The 13836-nt window shown below is 37.1% G+C and overlaps 1 protein-coding gene across 9 annotated transcripts in view; it reads right to left on the bottom strand.

Annotated features, from left to right (window-relative positions):
* Window positions 1-13611, bottom strand: part of Rcor3 (REST corepressor 3) — a 44654-nt gene extending 31043 nt beyond the window's left edge. Inside the window, exons 1-6 of one of the 9 annotated variants that reach the window (XM_046452129.2) lie at window positions 13257-13611; window positions 12809-12865; window positions 6085-6162; window positions 3477-3529; window positions 2015-2176; window positions 356-480 (exon numbers count right to left, since the gene is read on the bottom strand). In XM_046452129.2, coding sequence (XP_046308085.1) covers window positions 356-480; window positions 2015-2176; window positions 3477-3529; window positions 6085-6162; window positions 12809-12865; window positions 13257-13422 — 641 coding nt within the window. In that variant the 5' untranslated portion in view covers window positions 13423-13611. Of the gene's footprint in view, window positions 1-355; window positions 481-2014; window positions 2177-3476; window positions 3530-5541; window positions 5919-6084; window positions 6163-12808; window positions 12867-13256 lie in introns of those variants that run through there. The other 8 variants (XM_046452130.2, XM_046452126.2, XM_046452131.2 and 5 more) reach the window with 8 other exon arrangements.
* Between the last annotated feature and the right edge of the window lie 225 nt (window positions 13612-13836).

The raw sequence follows: 13836 nt of genomic DNA, 5'->3' as shown, positions 1-13836 counted from the left end.
GGGGAGGTTAAGGCAGGAGGATCACAAGTTTGAGGCCAGTCTCAGCAATTTAGTGGGTTCCTAAAGCAACATAGTGAGACCCTCAAAATAAAAAGTAAAAATAAAAATGGATGGAAATGTACCCAGTACCAAAACCAAAAATTAAAAGGAAACATTGGTAATTATACTTAAAAGAGTTCAACGGAGTTCTTACTATTAAGACTCCTGACCACTTGGCTTTTCCTATCAGAGCAGAAACATGAATGTAAGGATAGGAGATACTTAAAATCTGTTGTGCTAATTTTTTGCCTTAAAAACAGAAGTGATCCAATGCTATGTCTTCAAAAGTATAACTGCAAACGAGCATTAAACCTACCTGTCACCCTGATTATGTCTATTGGCTAGTTTACGAGCTTGACGATCCATCAAACTTGTTCTAGAACGGGTTTTTTTCCAAGAATAGTAATATTTTACGAGGCTTGCAATTGTCTTATCTGGAAGCTTAAAGAAAACAAAACAAAGAATGTTGATATTCCAAGTTTAATCCATGAAATTTGATTAACAAGATGAGTATCACTGATATTGTTCTTTGATAATAAAGACACAAATGAAAAATACTTCATAGGTATCTTTATAAATTATAAGAGTTAAAAAGTATTGTTCAAATCATGGTACCGCACCACACTAATATCACTGACATTTCTGAATATTAAAGTTTGTTCTGGGTTGAGGGAGGTGGATGGAAGAATGTCACAAATTAACTTAGAATGTCCCCAGAAGTTGCAGCATAGCCATATTAGTATTCAGTATTAATTTTAAACATACAATAGTATATCATCTAAAGACCCACTCAATTCTTTATCGTTTCTATAAATTGAAAATTTTTAATATAATTAAAGTAACATAAAAGTCAAAAATAAGTGAACAGCTCAGTGGTTTTTAGTATATTCACTAAGTTGTACTTTACCGCTATCTAATTCCATAACATTTTCTAACCTCAAAAAGAAATCCTATACCCATTAGGAGCCATTCCTTATTCTTTCCTCCCTGGTAACAACGAGTCTACTTCCTGTCTCTATGGATTTGCCTATTCTAAACATTTTCATATAAAGGGACTCATACAGCATATGGTCTTTTGAGTGTGGCTTCCTTTCATTTAGCAAAATGTTTTAAAGAGCTAGCTCCAGCCAACCATGGTGGTGCATGTCTGGAATCCCAGCAGATTGGGAAGCTGAAGCAGGAGGATTTCAAGTTCAAAGCCACCCTCAGCAAAAGTGAGGGACTAAGCAACTCAGTGAGACCCTGTCTCTAAATAAAAAAAACACAAATAGGGCTTGGGATGTGGCTTTAGTACCCTGAGTTCAGTCCCTGTTACAATCAATCAATCAATCAATCAATAAAATAAAGAAATAAGAAGAGCTAGTTCGGTTCTTAATACTGAACTTTTTGAATCACTTGGTTTTAAATCCAGGTCTTAACATGGTAAATAATGCAGAGTTTAGTCATGGAATAAAGTCTTTGAATATCAAAGTTAATTATCATACACTCAAATGTTATACTGGCAAGCAAGGATCACTCAAACTTCCCCCAAAAATGTTCTCTTCAGTTATGGAAGATGTCTAGAAATATTTACAGATATCATCTAATTTTTATTCACTTTGGCTAAATTAGTTTAATCAGTAATTTCTCAGACATTGATACATTAAAAATTTAAGAACTAATTCTAATGTCATAAAATGAACATTTAAAAATAAAGTTGAAATTATGATTTTTTTCCTCTGAGAACAAACATACTTCTAACTATCACCACATAAAATTTAAGTCAAAACAAAACTAATTTATTAAATAGAAACAGCACACAACTGTCATGCATGAATGGTTTTAGAAAATAGTACGATATGGAAATATACCTATTTTTAAATAATTTAAAATTAAAAGTTGGAAATTTTTTTTATATTCACTAATTAGGAAGTATTCAATAGTAGCATAAGATGTCATTCAGGTATGAATTGCAGAAAGACCAAAATCACCATACCATTTGTTGAATCCTGTGAAAGCTCTTCCCATGAAAACTAAAGGCTTGTTCAAACAGGACTTTATCTTCAACTGTCCACTCATCCGGAAAGGGAGTGAAATTAGGGAGATCAGCAAGGGACTTCTCAATGTTATGTTTATGCCAAAACAACATGCCAAGTGCCTTTGAAGAGAAATCATTCCTCTTTGGTTTTAATGGACTTATGTTCTATCACATTTAAAAAAGTTAAACACAAACTAGATAAAAATATTAAGCCTATGACTTCAACTGAAGATATAGTCACAGTTTAGGGCTTTTAATCAGAGGTACCCAGGTAGCATACCTTGTTTTGTTTATTTCTTGTAAATCAGAGCCCCAGAACAGCAAATGTTCATACATCCCATATTTGCTGCATCATCTAAAAAATTATTTTCTTTTAAATCAGCGTGTCAGAACAATGAATATTCATACATACCATATTTGCTGCACAATCTAAGAAAAAGAGTGAGCTGAGGATAACTTTAATTTCTAAAGCAGATTTATAGGCTTATACCATGGTTTTTAACACCACCACACTTATTAATTTGTCAATGTATAGAAAAAAATATACTAAAAGGAAACTATCAAGTATATCAATACTTGAATGAAACTATCGATTTTAACACAAAATCAGAAATATTCAGTTGGGACTTAGTAGAGAAATACTTAGAAGTATAGATAGGCTAAACACTTCCAAGAATTGAACTTCCCCTGCAATTTTAACAAATATTTTATTACATATTTTTAAAAGTTATATTATTATCACAATATATACATATAGAATTATTAGAAGGCATATAAGTAATATTCTTAGTCACTAAGTCATAAGCCTAAAATGGCCAATTTCTAAAATTTCTATAACTTTGCACTCTATTGTTAAGTAGTAGGCCAACTCCTTTAGGGGATAAATCTTTGAAGACTTTAAAAAGAGATACAGCATAAAAAAGTTAAATAAGGGGCTGGTAAAATAGCTTAGTTGGTAGAGTGCTTGCCTTGCATGCATAAGGCCCTGGGTTCAATCCCCAGCACCACAAAAAAAAAGTTAAATAAGAAGCTTAGATATACAGATAAACACCTCAATAAAATAATATTAATTTACCATGCCAGACTATAGTTAGTCCTCGATAACCCAGGTTATAAATGCTTTACCTTTCTCACTTCTCTAAAAACAAATCTACCTAAATTTTCTCTAAAACAAATCTACCTAAAATTTTCTCTAAAACAAAATTTTACTGTTGATTCTGATAAAAGATGAAATGCTACTTAGTTGAAATGAGATTTAAGAATCTATTTCCAAGCAGAGTACAATGGTGCATGCCTATAGTCCCAGTTACTAAGGAGGCCAAGGAAGAAAGACTGCTTGAGCCCAGGAGTTTTAGACCAGCCTGGTCAACATAATAAGAACCCACATCTTAAAATAAATAAATAAATTCATTCTCTATACCTGTTCAACATTGTAGCCATGTTTTTCCTTTGCAATTGCAATATATTCATCCACTGTAATGAAACAATGTTAGATAATTATTTTCATTTACTTAATATGCCCATGTATGTTATTTTTTTAAACACGACAAAATACTTTATTTTTTCTGGGGCAAAAAAGTAGCCAAATCCATCTTCCACAAAATGTTACAAAAAGAGACTTATATAAACAGGATCAGAGGTTTGCCTGGTTTAAAATTTTATTTAGTATGCCATCTCTTTGACCATATATCATACACTTATTAAATTCAATGGAATCAGTACAATTATTTTTATATGCAGAAAAATACCAATCTGAGTAGACAACAGAATTTAATTACAATGTAAATGCTAAAACAAATTCTGGATTTTTCTATTACTCTTCATTTGAGAAACTTAACTATTTAAAACCCTTTCTCAGGTTTTAGAGTTGGCTCAAAGCCTTTACAATCCCATTTCTGATTGTTGTATAAAAGATGATTTACCTATGATTTTGCCATTTCTATAGAATAATAACAAATTTAAGTATGCTTCAGTATTTCTGAAATTTTCTTCAGTTTTCCCTGCTTGTTATATAAAGAGAATCTGAATATTTCATTTTCATTCATCCTTCATATGTAATTAAGTTAACAAATTCTTCACTTAAGCAGTTTTAACGATGATACTGGCTATTTCAAGGCCTCACTGCTAAGAAATATGCCAAATTCAGGACTTGGTTTTATGTGAAGTCCAAACCATCACTTCTTCTTAACCCTTTATACTTCCTTAAACATACTTCTCAGAAGCAGTGGTTATAAATTTCGGTCCTGAAATAACTAGTCTACCTAGGCTTGATTTTCTGATTACCAAGTTTTCTGACTTGGTCAAGTAACTTGACCTTGTTTACCTCAAGTCCCCACCCCCCAAAATGGTGACAAAAATAATGCCTTCCTCTTACAATTAAATGAGTTAATATATGGGAAGTGCTTAGAGCAGCATTTGGCACATCATTTTAAGTATTTAAGAATCTGCTACTAATATTGGTCAGTACAGTTTAATATTGTGCTATATAACAATATGCCATTATAACAGCAACTATTTTTTATGGATGCTACTATTAGCTCCCCCAGTATAAATTTTTGGTGCAAAAAATCCAAATATTACATTTTGCTTAGAATCCACAGCATTTAAATACATTACATCTAAATATATGCTGATTAAATTTAATAAAAGTATTTTATAGTCCTATAGATAGAAAACTAACCAATACCAACCAACCAGTGGTTCTCAACCCTGGCTATGTATTAGAATCAGTGTGGAAGCTTTTAAAAAGTAAGATGCCCAGGCTTCACCTGTGAATATTTAGATTTAATTGGTTTAAGAGGAATGCTAGACATCAGTACCCTTAAAAGAAAGTTTCCGAAATGATTCCAATGCACATCCAGGATTTAAGATCACTGCCCTAGACCTTTACTGGATATTCTAAATGGACACCACACTACTAAGGTCATGCTAGCTTTCTGGATTGTTTTCCACTTTTCTAAGAAGTGCACCACTGTATAAAACAAGGCTAAAACAGCAAAATGCAATGACACCCTGATGATTTTTGTGAATGAAAACCTTTGCCTTTAATGAGAATTAAACCTGAGAAACCCAATCTTTCAAATTGTCAGTACACAACTCCAGACCAAATGAACAATTTCATGTTTTCAATTAAGAATGCCACAAAAGAACATATTCCTAGATTACCAGCTAGACCTTTAGCTGGTATTCTAGAGTTCTTAAATAGGAAGAATTATCAGGTATGCAAAAGTATACTCAGTTTTCAATTTTTAGTTTTCTTATTGCATCAATAAGCATGATTAGACTTACTATGCACATGATACATAGGACATCATTAATTTTCTTGACACTGAAAGCATGATACATCTTTATGATGTTAGTAAATATTTTAAAAAGACAAGCTATTTTATAGCTTCTAGAATGTCTGTTCAGTGTTGCTGTTGCTGTTGTTATTTAATAAGTTCAATGATAACTGAATGGAGGGACGGGGATCTTAGTGTTGTTACCTGCACGTTTCCTATATCTGATGTGCCGCAAAGGATCAGGTCCGCTACATCACATTGAAGTCTAAAGCCACACCATGATTCAAGAAGTGCATGGTCAATGATCCAGAAGGTCTCCGTCCAGAAATGGAGAGCACAAAGATGACCTGATGGCTGCTGAAGTCAGTTCTTTCCCCTTTCCTCTTTAAAATGGTAATGATAGTGGGCTCTTTGAAGTTTGAAGGCATTTCTTTACAGCTCCATATACTGAGGAAAAGCCTGTGCAGAGGTCTATATAGTAACTCCCTCCCCTGCTTGAGGATTTAAGCAGCAATGCCATCAGATCCTAGGTTTTTCATTCTTCATGGGCCTGACACAACTTGGAATGATCAACCCACTATCTTTCAAAAGGAAAAACATTCTAATATAACAACCTCCATTAAAAAAAAACAACAACAAAATTGTTTTCTTATAAGAATCTAAAAGACTCAAAAACAAACATAAGTTGCATTTTGAACTGGCTGATAGATCCCTGTTAACCTTAATGTTCAATCTCAGAAAACTTACATTTGGCATCTGGGATACTGTGATATGGAGACCATACAAGCATCCCTCCATTGTCTTTATCTGTGTACTTTGTAGCACCTGGGGAAAAAATTAATTACTTTGAATATTATGCAATTTATTTACATTGAAAGTAAGTGTAACATTACCTGCAAAGGTGGACAAAGAAAGTATAGGAAAACAAAGAGAAGAAAAATACATTTAAAGACAGTGATATCCATTTATGATAACAGGAAATTTTGCAAATTCTGTTGCTTAGCCAACTTAAATTAAAAAGACTTTCTGAAGTAGATTACATATTCCTATTTCCTAACAGAATCTGATTCAACCTTCTACATATTACTACATATATTAGGAATCATCACTAAGAATTCTGAATTTTTAAAGTAGAGAGAATACCTCAGGTATTGTTTTGTCCCACTCTAAATCGGCCAAGATTGCTGTAATTTTTTAAATAGTAGTGTCTGCTTTTGTCAGACTCCCATGTAAAAATATAAATGCAAGCTGGGCGTGGTGGCACACACCAGTAATCCCAGTGGCTCAAGAACTGAGTCAGGAGGATCATGAGTTCAAAGCCAACCTCAGCAAAAGTCAGGCCCTAAGAATAAGAAACTCAATGAGACCCTGTCTCTAAATTAAATACAAAAGAGGACTGGGGCGGAGGCTCAGTGTTCAAGTGTCCCTGAGTTCAATCCCTGGTACCAATAAACAAATAAATATACCAACATATACAAATGCAAAATAGTCAACCCATTCAATGGAAATAAAACAGAAATTCTATCTATGTTGGTCAGAAGCCTTGACTTAATAAAATCTAATCTGGTGAATGTCCTAAAGTTGAATCCTTTAACATGGAACTGATTCTTTTTGCATAATGGATTTTAACAATAACATCAGATAAATCATATATAATAGAAAATGAAATACATTGTCTCAAGTCTTAATAGCATATCATGCTTAACAATTAAATACATTTCCTTGCAACTCACTCTTACATAAAGTGTAAATTATATCTCATTAAACAAAAGTTGAACTTTTAAAGAAAAAATTTCTCATGAACAATATCAATCATGTTTCCCCCCAAATTCCTAGTATTGTAATGAAGGGCTTGATCTGATAGAAACTGGCATCTAAGCTGTGGGGACTAATAGTTCTTTTGACACAGAGGTTAAAAGGGGTATGAGTAGAGGGCAATTCTGTCTGATAGCAGAAAATGCCTAATCAGGCATTTTAGAATGTTTCCCTGACCCTGGACTCTAACATTTTCAATTGTATGTGGGTCAACTAGGTCCAAGAGAGAACTGATGTTTACACAAGTGGATCAGAGTCAGACTCCCAGAATTTGAATCCTAGCTCTGACACTTGGTAGTTGTGTCTCCTTGGGTATATCCACATAATCAGTCTGAGCCTCAGTTTTCCCCATCTCTAAAAATAGCAATGTTGAGTACTTACCTACTTCATAGAGTTGTTCAAAAACTGAATTAATGTAAGTGCTAGACACATGATAAGCATTATAGAAGACTTAATATTACTGGCATGTTTATTTAAGATAGTTTTTACTTAAGTTCCCTTCTTTATCCTGGAAAGGCTTCTTCTCATCTTATCAACCATTACCTAAAATAAATAAGTAAAACCTCATGGGGATATAACTCAAATGGCTAATATTCTCTCACCCATCCTTTGAAAATAAGACTGAATAACTGAAATGACCTTTTTTTGTTTTTCTAACTTCTCATCTTATTCAGAGAGTAACTTGTCCTATTAAAATAATTATGCTTTAGAAAACTTTGCATCCAATAAAGCTTTACCCATTCTAGTATAAAAACTACACTAAACAAATACTTAAAGGACATAAATAAGTTTAATGCTTATTTTAACTGTAAAAATGTTTAAAAGCATATCCAAATACTATCTTCACATTCAGAAATAGTGAGAATCAAACCTGATTCACCAACAAAGTAATCAAGCCTTAGAAGAATATTATCTTCTGAATATATTAAAAGCAAACCAAAACCTATATTGAAAGCTACCATAATTTTAAGACTATGTAGTACCATGTCACTTCTGAAAATAGCCTGTTAAAGCAGTATTTAAATAAAACATTTAAAAGCTTAATTTTTTGAAGTCACTTGGATCTCTTTTAAACACAGTTGGTAATTTATGAGGCTACTGGGGACAACCAACTAAGAAACCATAATACAATTTGACAGGCTAAGACTTCTTATCAACAGCAAATTTCAAAATATGTAAAAAAAAAATCTAAGTTTTTTTAGATTTCCTTTAAAGTATTAAAATTAAGGACTGTGATGGAAATCATGGAACAGACACACTAAATAATGAACTTAAAAAATGAAGAGTGAGATAGTCTGAATATTTAAAAAATTCTACTATTTATATATAGTAGGCTTTAAATAATATACTTGATATACCAACTTTAAATTGGGGTCAGCAAAGACTCCCAGGGATACATAAGAATAAATAAATTTTAAGGGAATTAATTTTCAGACTTTGAACTCTGTTTTCTTTCCCAAGACAATCTGCCTGACAACTCATCTGTCAATTATGTTACATAAAGTAGTCCCCCCTTATCTGAGGTTTCACTTCCCATGGTAACTGTGATCCAAAAATATTAAGTGAAAATTTTCAGAAATACACAATTCATAATTTTTAAACTGCACACCACCCTGAGCAGCATCATGAAATCTCACCCAGTCCCACTCAGTCCTCTCTGGGATGTAATCACCCCACTTTGTCCCACATATCTATGCTGTATGCACTACAGCTTGGCAGCTGTCCTGGTCATTGGATTAACTGTAGTAGTACTGCAGTCCTTGTATTCAGGTAACTCTTATTTTACTTAACAATGTCCCCAAAGTGCAATAATGGCAATAGTGACAATTCAAATATGCCAAAGGAAAGTCACAAAATACTTCAAGTGAAAGTTGGAAGTTCTTGACTTAATAAGGAAAAAAAAAATATTTTGAGTTTGCTAAGGCCTACCTTAAGTTATTGCATATCCCTGCAGATATTGGGGGATTACTATGTGCTCCTTCTAGTTCTGTCATCCCTCTTTAAAAAATGCCCTTCTCTTAAACAAAACAACAAATGTCTTATCCATTCCAAATATTACAAGAACACAACGACCAGAATTTTAAAACTTAAAGGGTTCCAGACAAGGTATCAACAAAACCCTCCTTTGAGATATAACTACAATTTTAATCAGTGATGCAATACTTCAAGTCAGAAGAGCTATTCACGTAGCATCTTATGTTCACAAGAATATATATTATGAAAAAAAGTTGGACATATTGTGAAGAGAAGTAGAGAAGTTGGGCAGGTGATCAATAAAATACTTCCAAGCATACAAATATATTATGGAAGATAAAATTCTGTGGGGAAAATGCATGGAAATGATTTCAAAGACAAAAGAGGAATAATATACACTTTCAGACTTTAAGGAATCTACCAATGTATTTTACAAAAGAGATAAGAAAGATCATATCAATAAAGTATATTTAATGGATGCATTTAATATACCACAGATTATATTCTTCAATTACTTAAACTCAGTTACAAATAAGAGATGTCAACTTTAAAATATATGAATCTGTTGCTCCAAAATATGTTTATAGGTATGTAAGCAAAATATTTTGAAAACTCCTATTGTGTATACATTGATTTTCACTTAATCTTGTGATACACTTAACACCTCCCTTTTATGAATAAGAAATTTAAAGCCTAGAAAAGTCAGATAGTTCACCTAAGATCACCATCCTTACTAATGGCATATGATCAGAGCTAAGATTCACTACGGAAAACCACTCTTCATGAAGTAAGATGTCAGTGACCACTAAGTAAAAGGAAGAACTAGTAAATGATTGAAAAATAATCAGAAATCTAGTTTGTAAATTTTAAAGACTTTATTAGCAATGATTCCTTAAGAAAGAGAAAGTGTCCTTGACCTCCTAACTTTAGTTTTCCAACATAAATCTACATATCAGTAATTATTTGTCATTGATAAATTCATTATGTGCTCAATTTCTATCACAACCATCATATCTTTCAATAAAAATACCCTTCACAAATAATCTTCTTATTTTTTCTACATTTTATCTTAATAATTTCAGTACCTAAGTAATTTTCTCTGTCAGATGACTTATTAGGGTTATGGGTGAATAATGTTCACAAAGGTGGGCTGAGTGGTTTATGAGATGCTCAGAATGAAATGGTAGGAGAAAAGGATAGTGTAGCTACTTCTCAATTTCTGTCATAAGTTAATAAGTATCTCTTCCATTATTATCTTTTCAAAATGCAAATTCTCACCTAATTATTTTGAATTGATAGAAAATGAAAACTCTGAAGTATAGTTCCACACTTGGAATAAAACAGAGCAGCAAAAAGTATATTTCCTTACTAAAACAATGTCTGGGGCTGGGGTTGTGGCTCAGTGGTGGAGCGTTTGCCTAACATGTGTGAGGCCCTGGGTTCAATTCTCAGCACCACATACAAATAAATAATAATAAAAAAATTTATATAACACACACACACATATATATATTTATGTTTAAAAAATGTCTACAAATTGATAATATACATTTAGTTGGCAGAACTGACCTACGGTCAGAACAGAAAAGCCTATCTAAGGCTAAATGGTAATTGTTTTTTTAATTGTATGCTTGGACTGGAGATTATTCTACTTATGTTCAAAATAAGCAAAGTATATTCAATTAAGTTGGTTAGTCCAAATAGTCATCATGTCAAACCACCTAAATAATATTTTGTTTTAATGAATTATTCTTTAAATTTTGAAATTCATTCCATGATTTATTATTTTTAAAAAACGCTTTACAGTATAAGTTCACTTCAGTATGATGTCTGGTTCTTAAATACAAAACCCCTAATTAACCTGTACAGGAAACAAATGTTTACTCACATTGACCTAATGGGACAAAAAGATATGCTTATTAACTTATGAAATAATTCTGGCTGCTAAGTTCTAATTTGGAAATAACTTTATCATATCAAGAGAAGCACAGTGTACTAATGAAAGTTCCAAGTGAAAAAGGTGTAAATATACTGAGAACAATTTCTCATAATTATGAAATTTAATCTACTGAATAAGAAGAGCCATATGCCCCATCATTTAATCCTGGCAAGAATACCATAAAATAGTTTGGCAAACAGATTCAGGAAGGCCAATGACTTGCTCAGAGCTCAAAAACAAGAGTAGGTAAATTAAGTCTATCCTAAAGCCAAGGTATGCTTTTTCTAAATGTCAAGCTAAACCCTGAGGTACATGGTGATGTTCAAGTGCCATTCACCTACTAGTTACACGAATAGGAAAAACAGTTTCACAAAAATGTTTAAGAATACTTGAAACCCACCAGTACACATACTGATAGCCTTTGCATAAAATGAACTAACAGTCATGTCATTTCGACCCAGATCTTGTGAGCACTCTTCTAACATTGTTTTCACCTACTGGATAAGAGACTGTCTTGACAATCCTTTTAACACTGATTATTTTATCCTCTTCCCATGGGAGAAGAGCTGCTACCTAAACTGTTCAAATGGTTGGTAAATATAATTTTGCACTGTTCTAACAGGGAGGAAGAAAACGAACACATCCATCCCCATCTAATAATTAAACAAACATGCTGTCTCCCTCTAGAAAATTCAAGTAAGCACTATTAACATCTAACATAATTCAAGAGTCAGACACGATGTTGATATGAATGGGCACTGGGCAAAAAATGAACAACTAAGAAAAAAGGGGAGGGGGCTTTTCTAAGCCTGTCTAAAGCCTGAACTGAAGAGAGTCTGGGCGGGGTAGGGAGGAGAAAACGCGCTCCACTCCTGAGAGGCTCCAGAAAGGGCGCCTCCATATGCGGAACTCTCGCCCAATCCCTGCGCAGGCTGAAATCCCGTGACTGTGAGGGAGCCTGTTTGGAGAAAAGTAGACTGGGAGCCCGCAAGCTGGGTTGGCAGAGGACGCTGGAACCTGGCTGCTCGGGGAGAAAATGTCTCCTTGGCAGCTGCAGCCACTGTCCTGTGGTCTGACTTCCTAGGGCTGGCTGGAGAGCGAGGTGTGCCGCTGGCGTCTCCCCACTCCCTTCCCCCACCCCTTTTCCTCCGCGGCTTCAACACTCCGCAGAGATGCCGCGGCCAAAGCCACACCACCTAGCCAAAAAGAAAGAAAAGAGACAATCCCGCCTGCAAGGGGGTCGGCAGGGCTTGCCCGTGGCTTGGGCGGGTGACAGGCGCCTAGGCCTTCACAGCCTGTCCTTGCAGAGCGCGGCCAGGGGTTCCCGGGGGCCGGTTATGTGGCAACTGACATTTGCAGGCTCCTCTACACGTAGCCCGTACGCCCTCTCTCCTCCAGCCCCCGGCTCTGCAGTCCCTGTTTCCCCGGCCTCGGACTCCTCCGACTCCACTCACCCCGACCCCAGCTTCGTGCTGCGGGGGCAGAAAGGCGATGCCATCAGCGGGCAAGTGGTCTCCAAAGGAAACCATGTTAACCTTGCAATGCACACATCTGCCCACACGCCCTGTGTCACTGCCCGGCCAAGCCTGACAGCCTCTCCGCCAGAGATGCCTTCCCTTGCCCTGCCCAGCCCAACCCAGCCCCACAACCCTCCCAAGCCCCACACCCGGACCCCTACCCCGGCCACCCCAAACCAAGCCCAGAAAAGGGGAGACGAGATTTTCCTTAAGCAAATATATCTACCTGGATCAAATTCAGGGATCCGAGCTTGGTATTCAGCTCCGACTCTCATCCCAACATCTGCAAAGCAATGCCAAAAAATAAAAAAATAAAAAATAAAAATGAAAAAAGAAGAAAAAAAAATTAAGAGACACTTAATAAAAAAATAAAAATTGCTGTAGGAAGGACAGAAGCGGCGGTGGATAGGAAGATATTAACTCGGGGCAGTCCGGGAGATGGCAGCGGATGGGGGGCGGGGAGCTGGGGGGGGCGAGGGCGGAGGATTGGTCGAGGGCGGAGGGACGGGGGTCGCGGGGTGCTGCGGCACTGCACCGGGAGTTCGAGGCTACCGCAGCGCCCGGGCTCCGAGGGGAGGGAGGGCGGGAGCGCGGCGAGGGGAGGGGAGGGGGCTGGGGGAGGGGAGGAGGGAGGAGGGGGGCAGGCGGGCTGGCGGGGAGGAGTTCGAGGCTACCACCGTGCTCGTCGTCGCTGCTGCAGCCGCTCTCGGGCTCCGAGTAGTGCAGCCCGCCGTTGGTGGAGGAGGCGCCGCTGCCGCCGCCCGCCGGGCTTTTGGCGCTGCCGTTGGCCGATCGGTTCTTCCCCAGTAACTCGGGCCCTTTCTCCATCATGCCGGGCATGGTAGAAGAAGGGAGGGGGAAAGGTGTGGGGAAGAGGTAGGCGTCAGGGTGAAGGGGGAGATGGCTTACGAGCGCGGGCGGAGGGAGAGGAGGAGGAGGAGGAGGAGGAGGAGGAGGCGGCGGCGGAGGAGGAGGGTGTTAATATGGAGCCGCCATAACCGCCCCGGTCCGGCAGTAGCGCAGTCGCCTCACAACAACCCGCCCCGGCCCCGCCTCTCTCCCCTCCTCCCTCCGCCGCCGCCGCCCGCCCAGCGCAGTCCCGGGCGCCCCTCACGGCCGCGCCGCGCTCTACGCCGCCGCCGGTATCACTCCGCCCCGCAGGGAGGTTCCGGCCGCCAGAGGGGGAGGGGAGCAGAGTGGAGGGGGAGGGGCGGGGAAGCCCCGCTCGCCGCCGGGCCACTCCTATCGTGCGCT

Source organism: Marmota monax, unplaced genomic scaffold (genome assembly GCF_021218885.2).
Source record: "Marmota monax isolate L192 unplaced genomic scaffold, Marmota_monax_Labrador192_F-V1.1 WCK01_AAM20220418_F8-fsc00105, whole genome shotgun sequence".
NCBI classification, from domain to species: Eukaryota; Metazoa; Chordata; class Mammalia; order Rodentia; family Sciuridae; genus Marmota; species Marmota monax.
The sequence above is the reverse complement of the archived record's forward strand: the minus strand, read 5'-3'. Positions and strand labels throughout refer to the sequence as shown.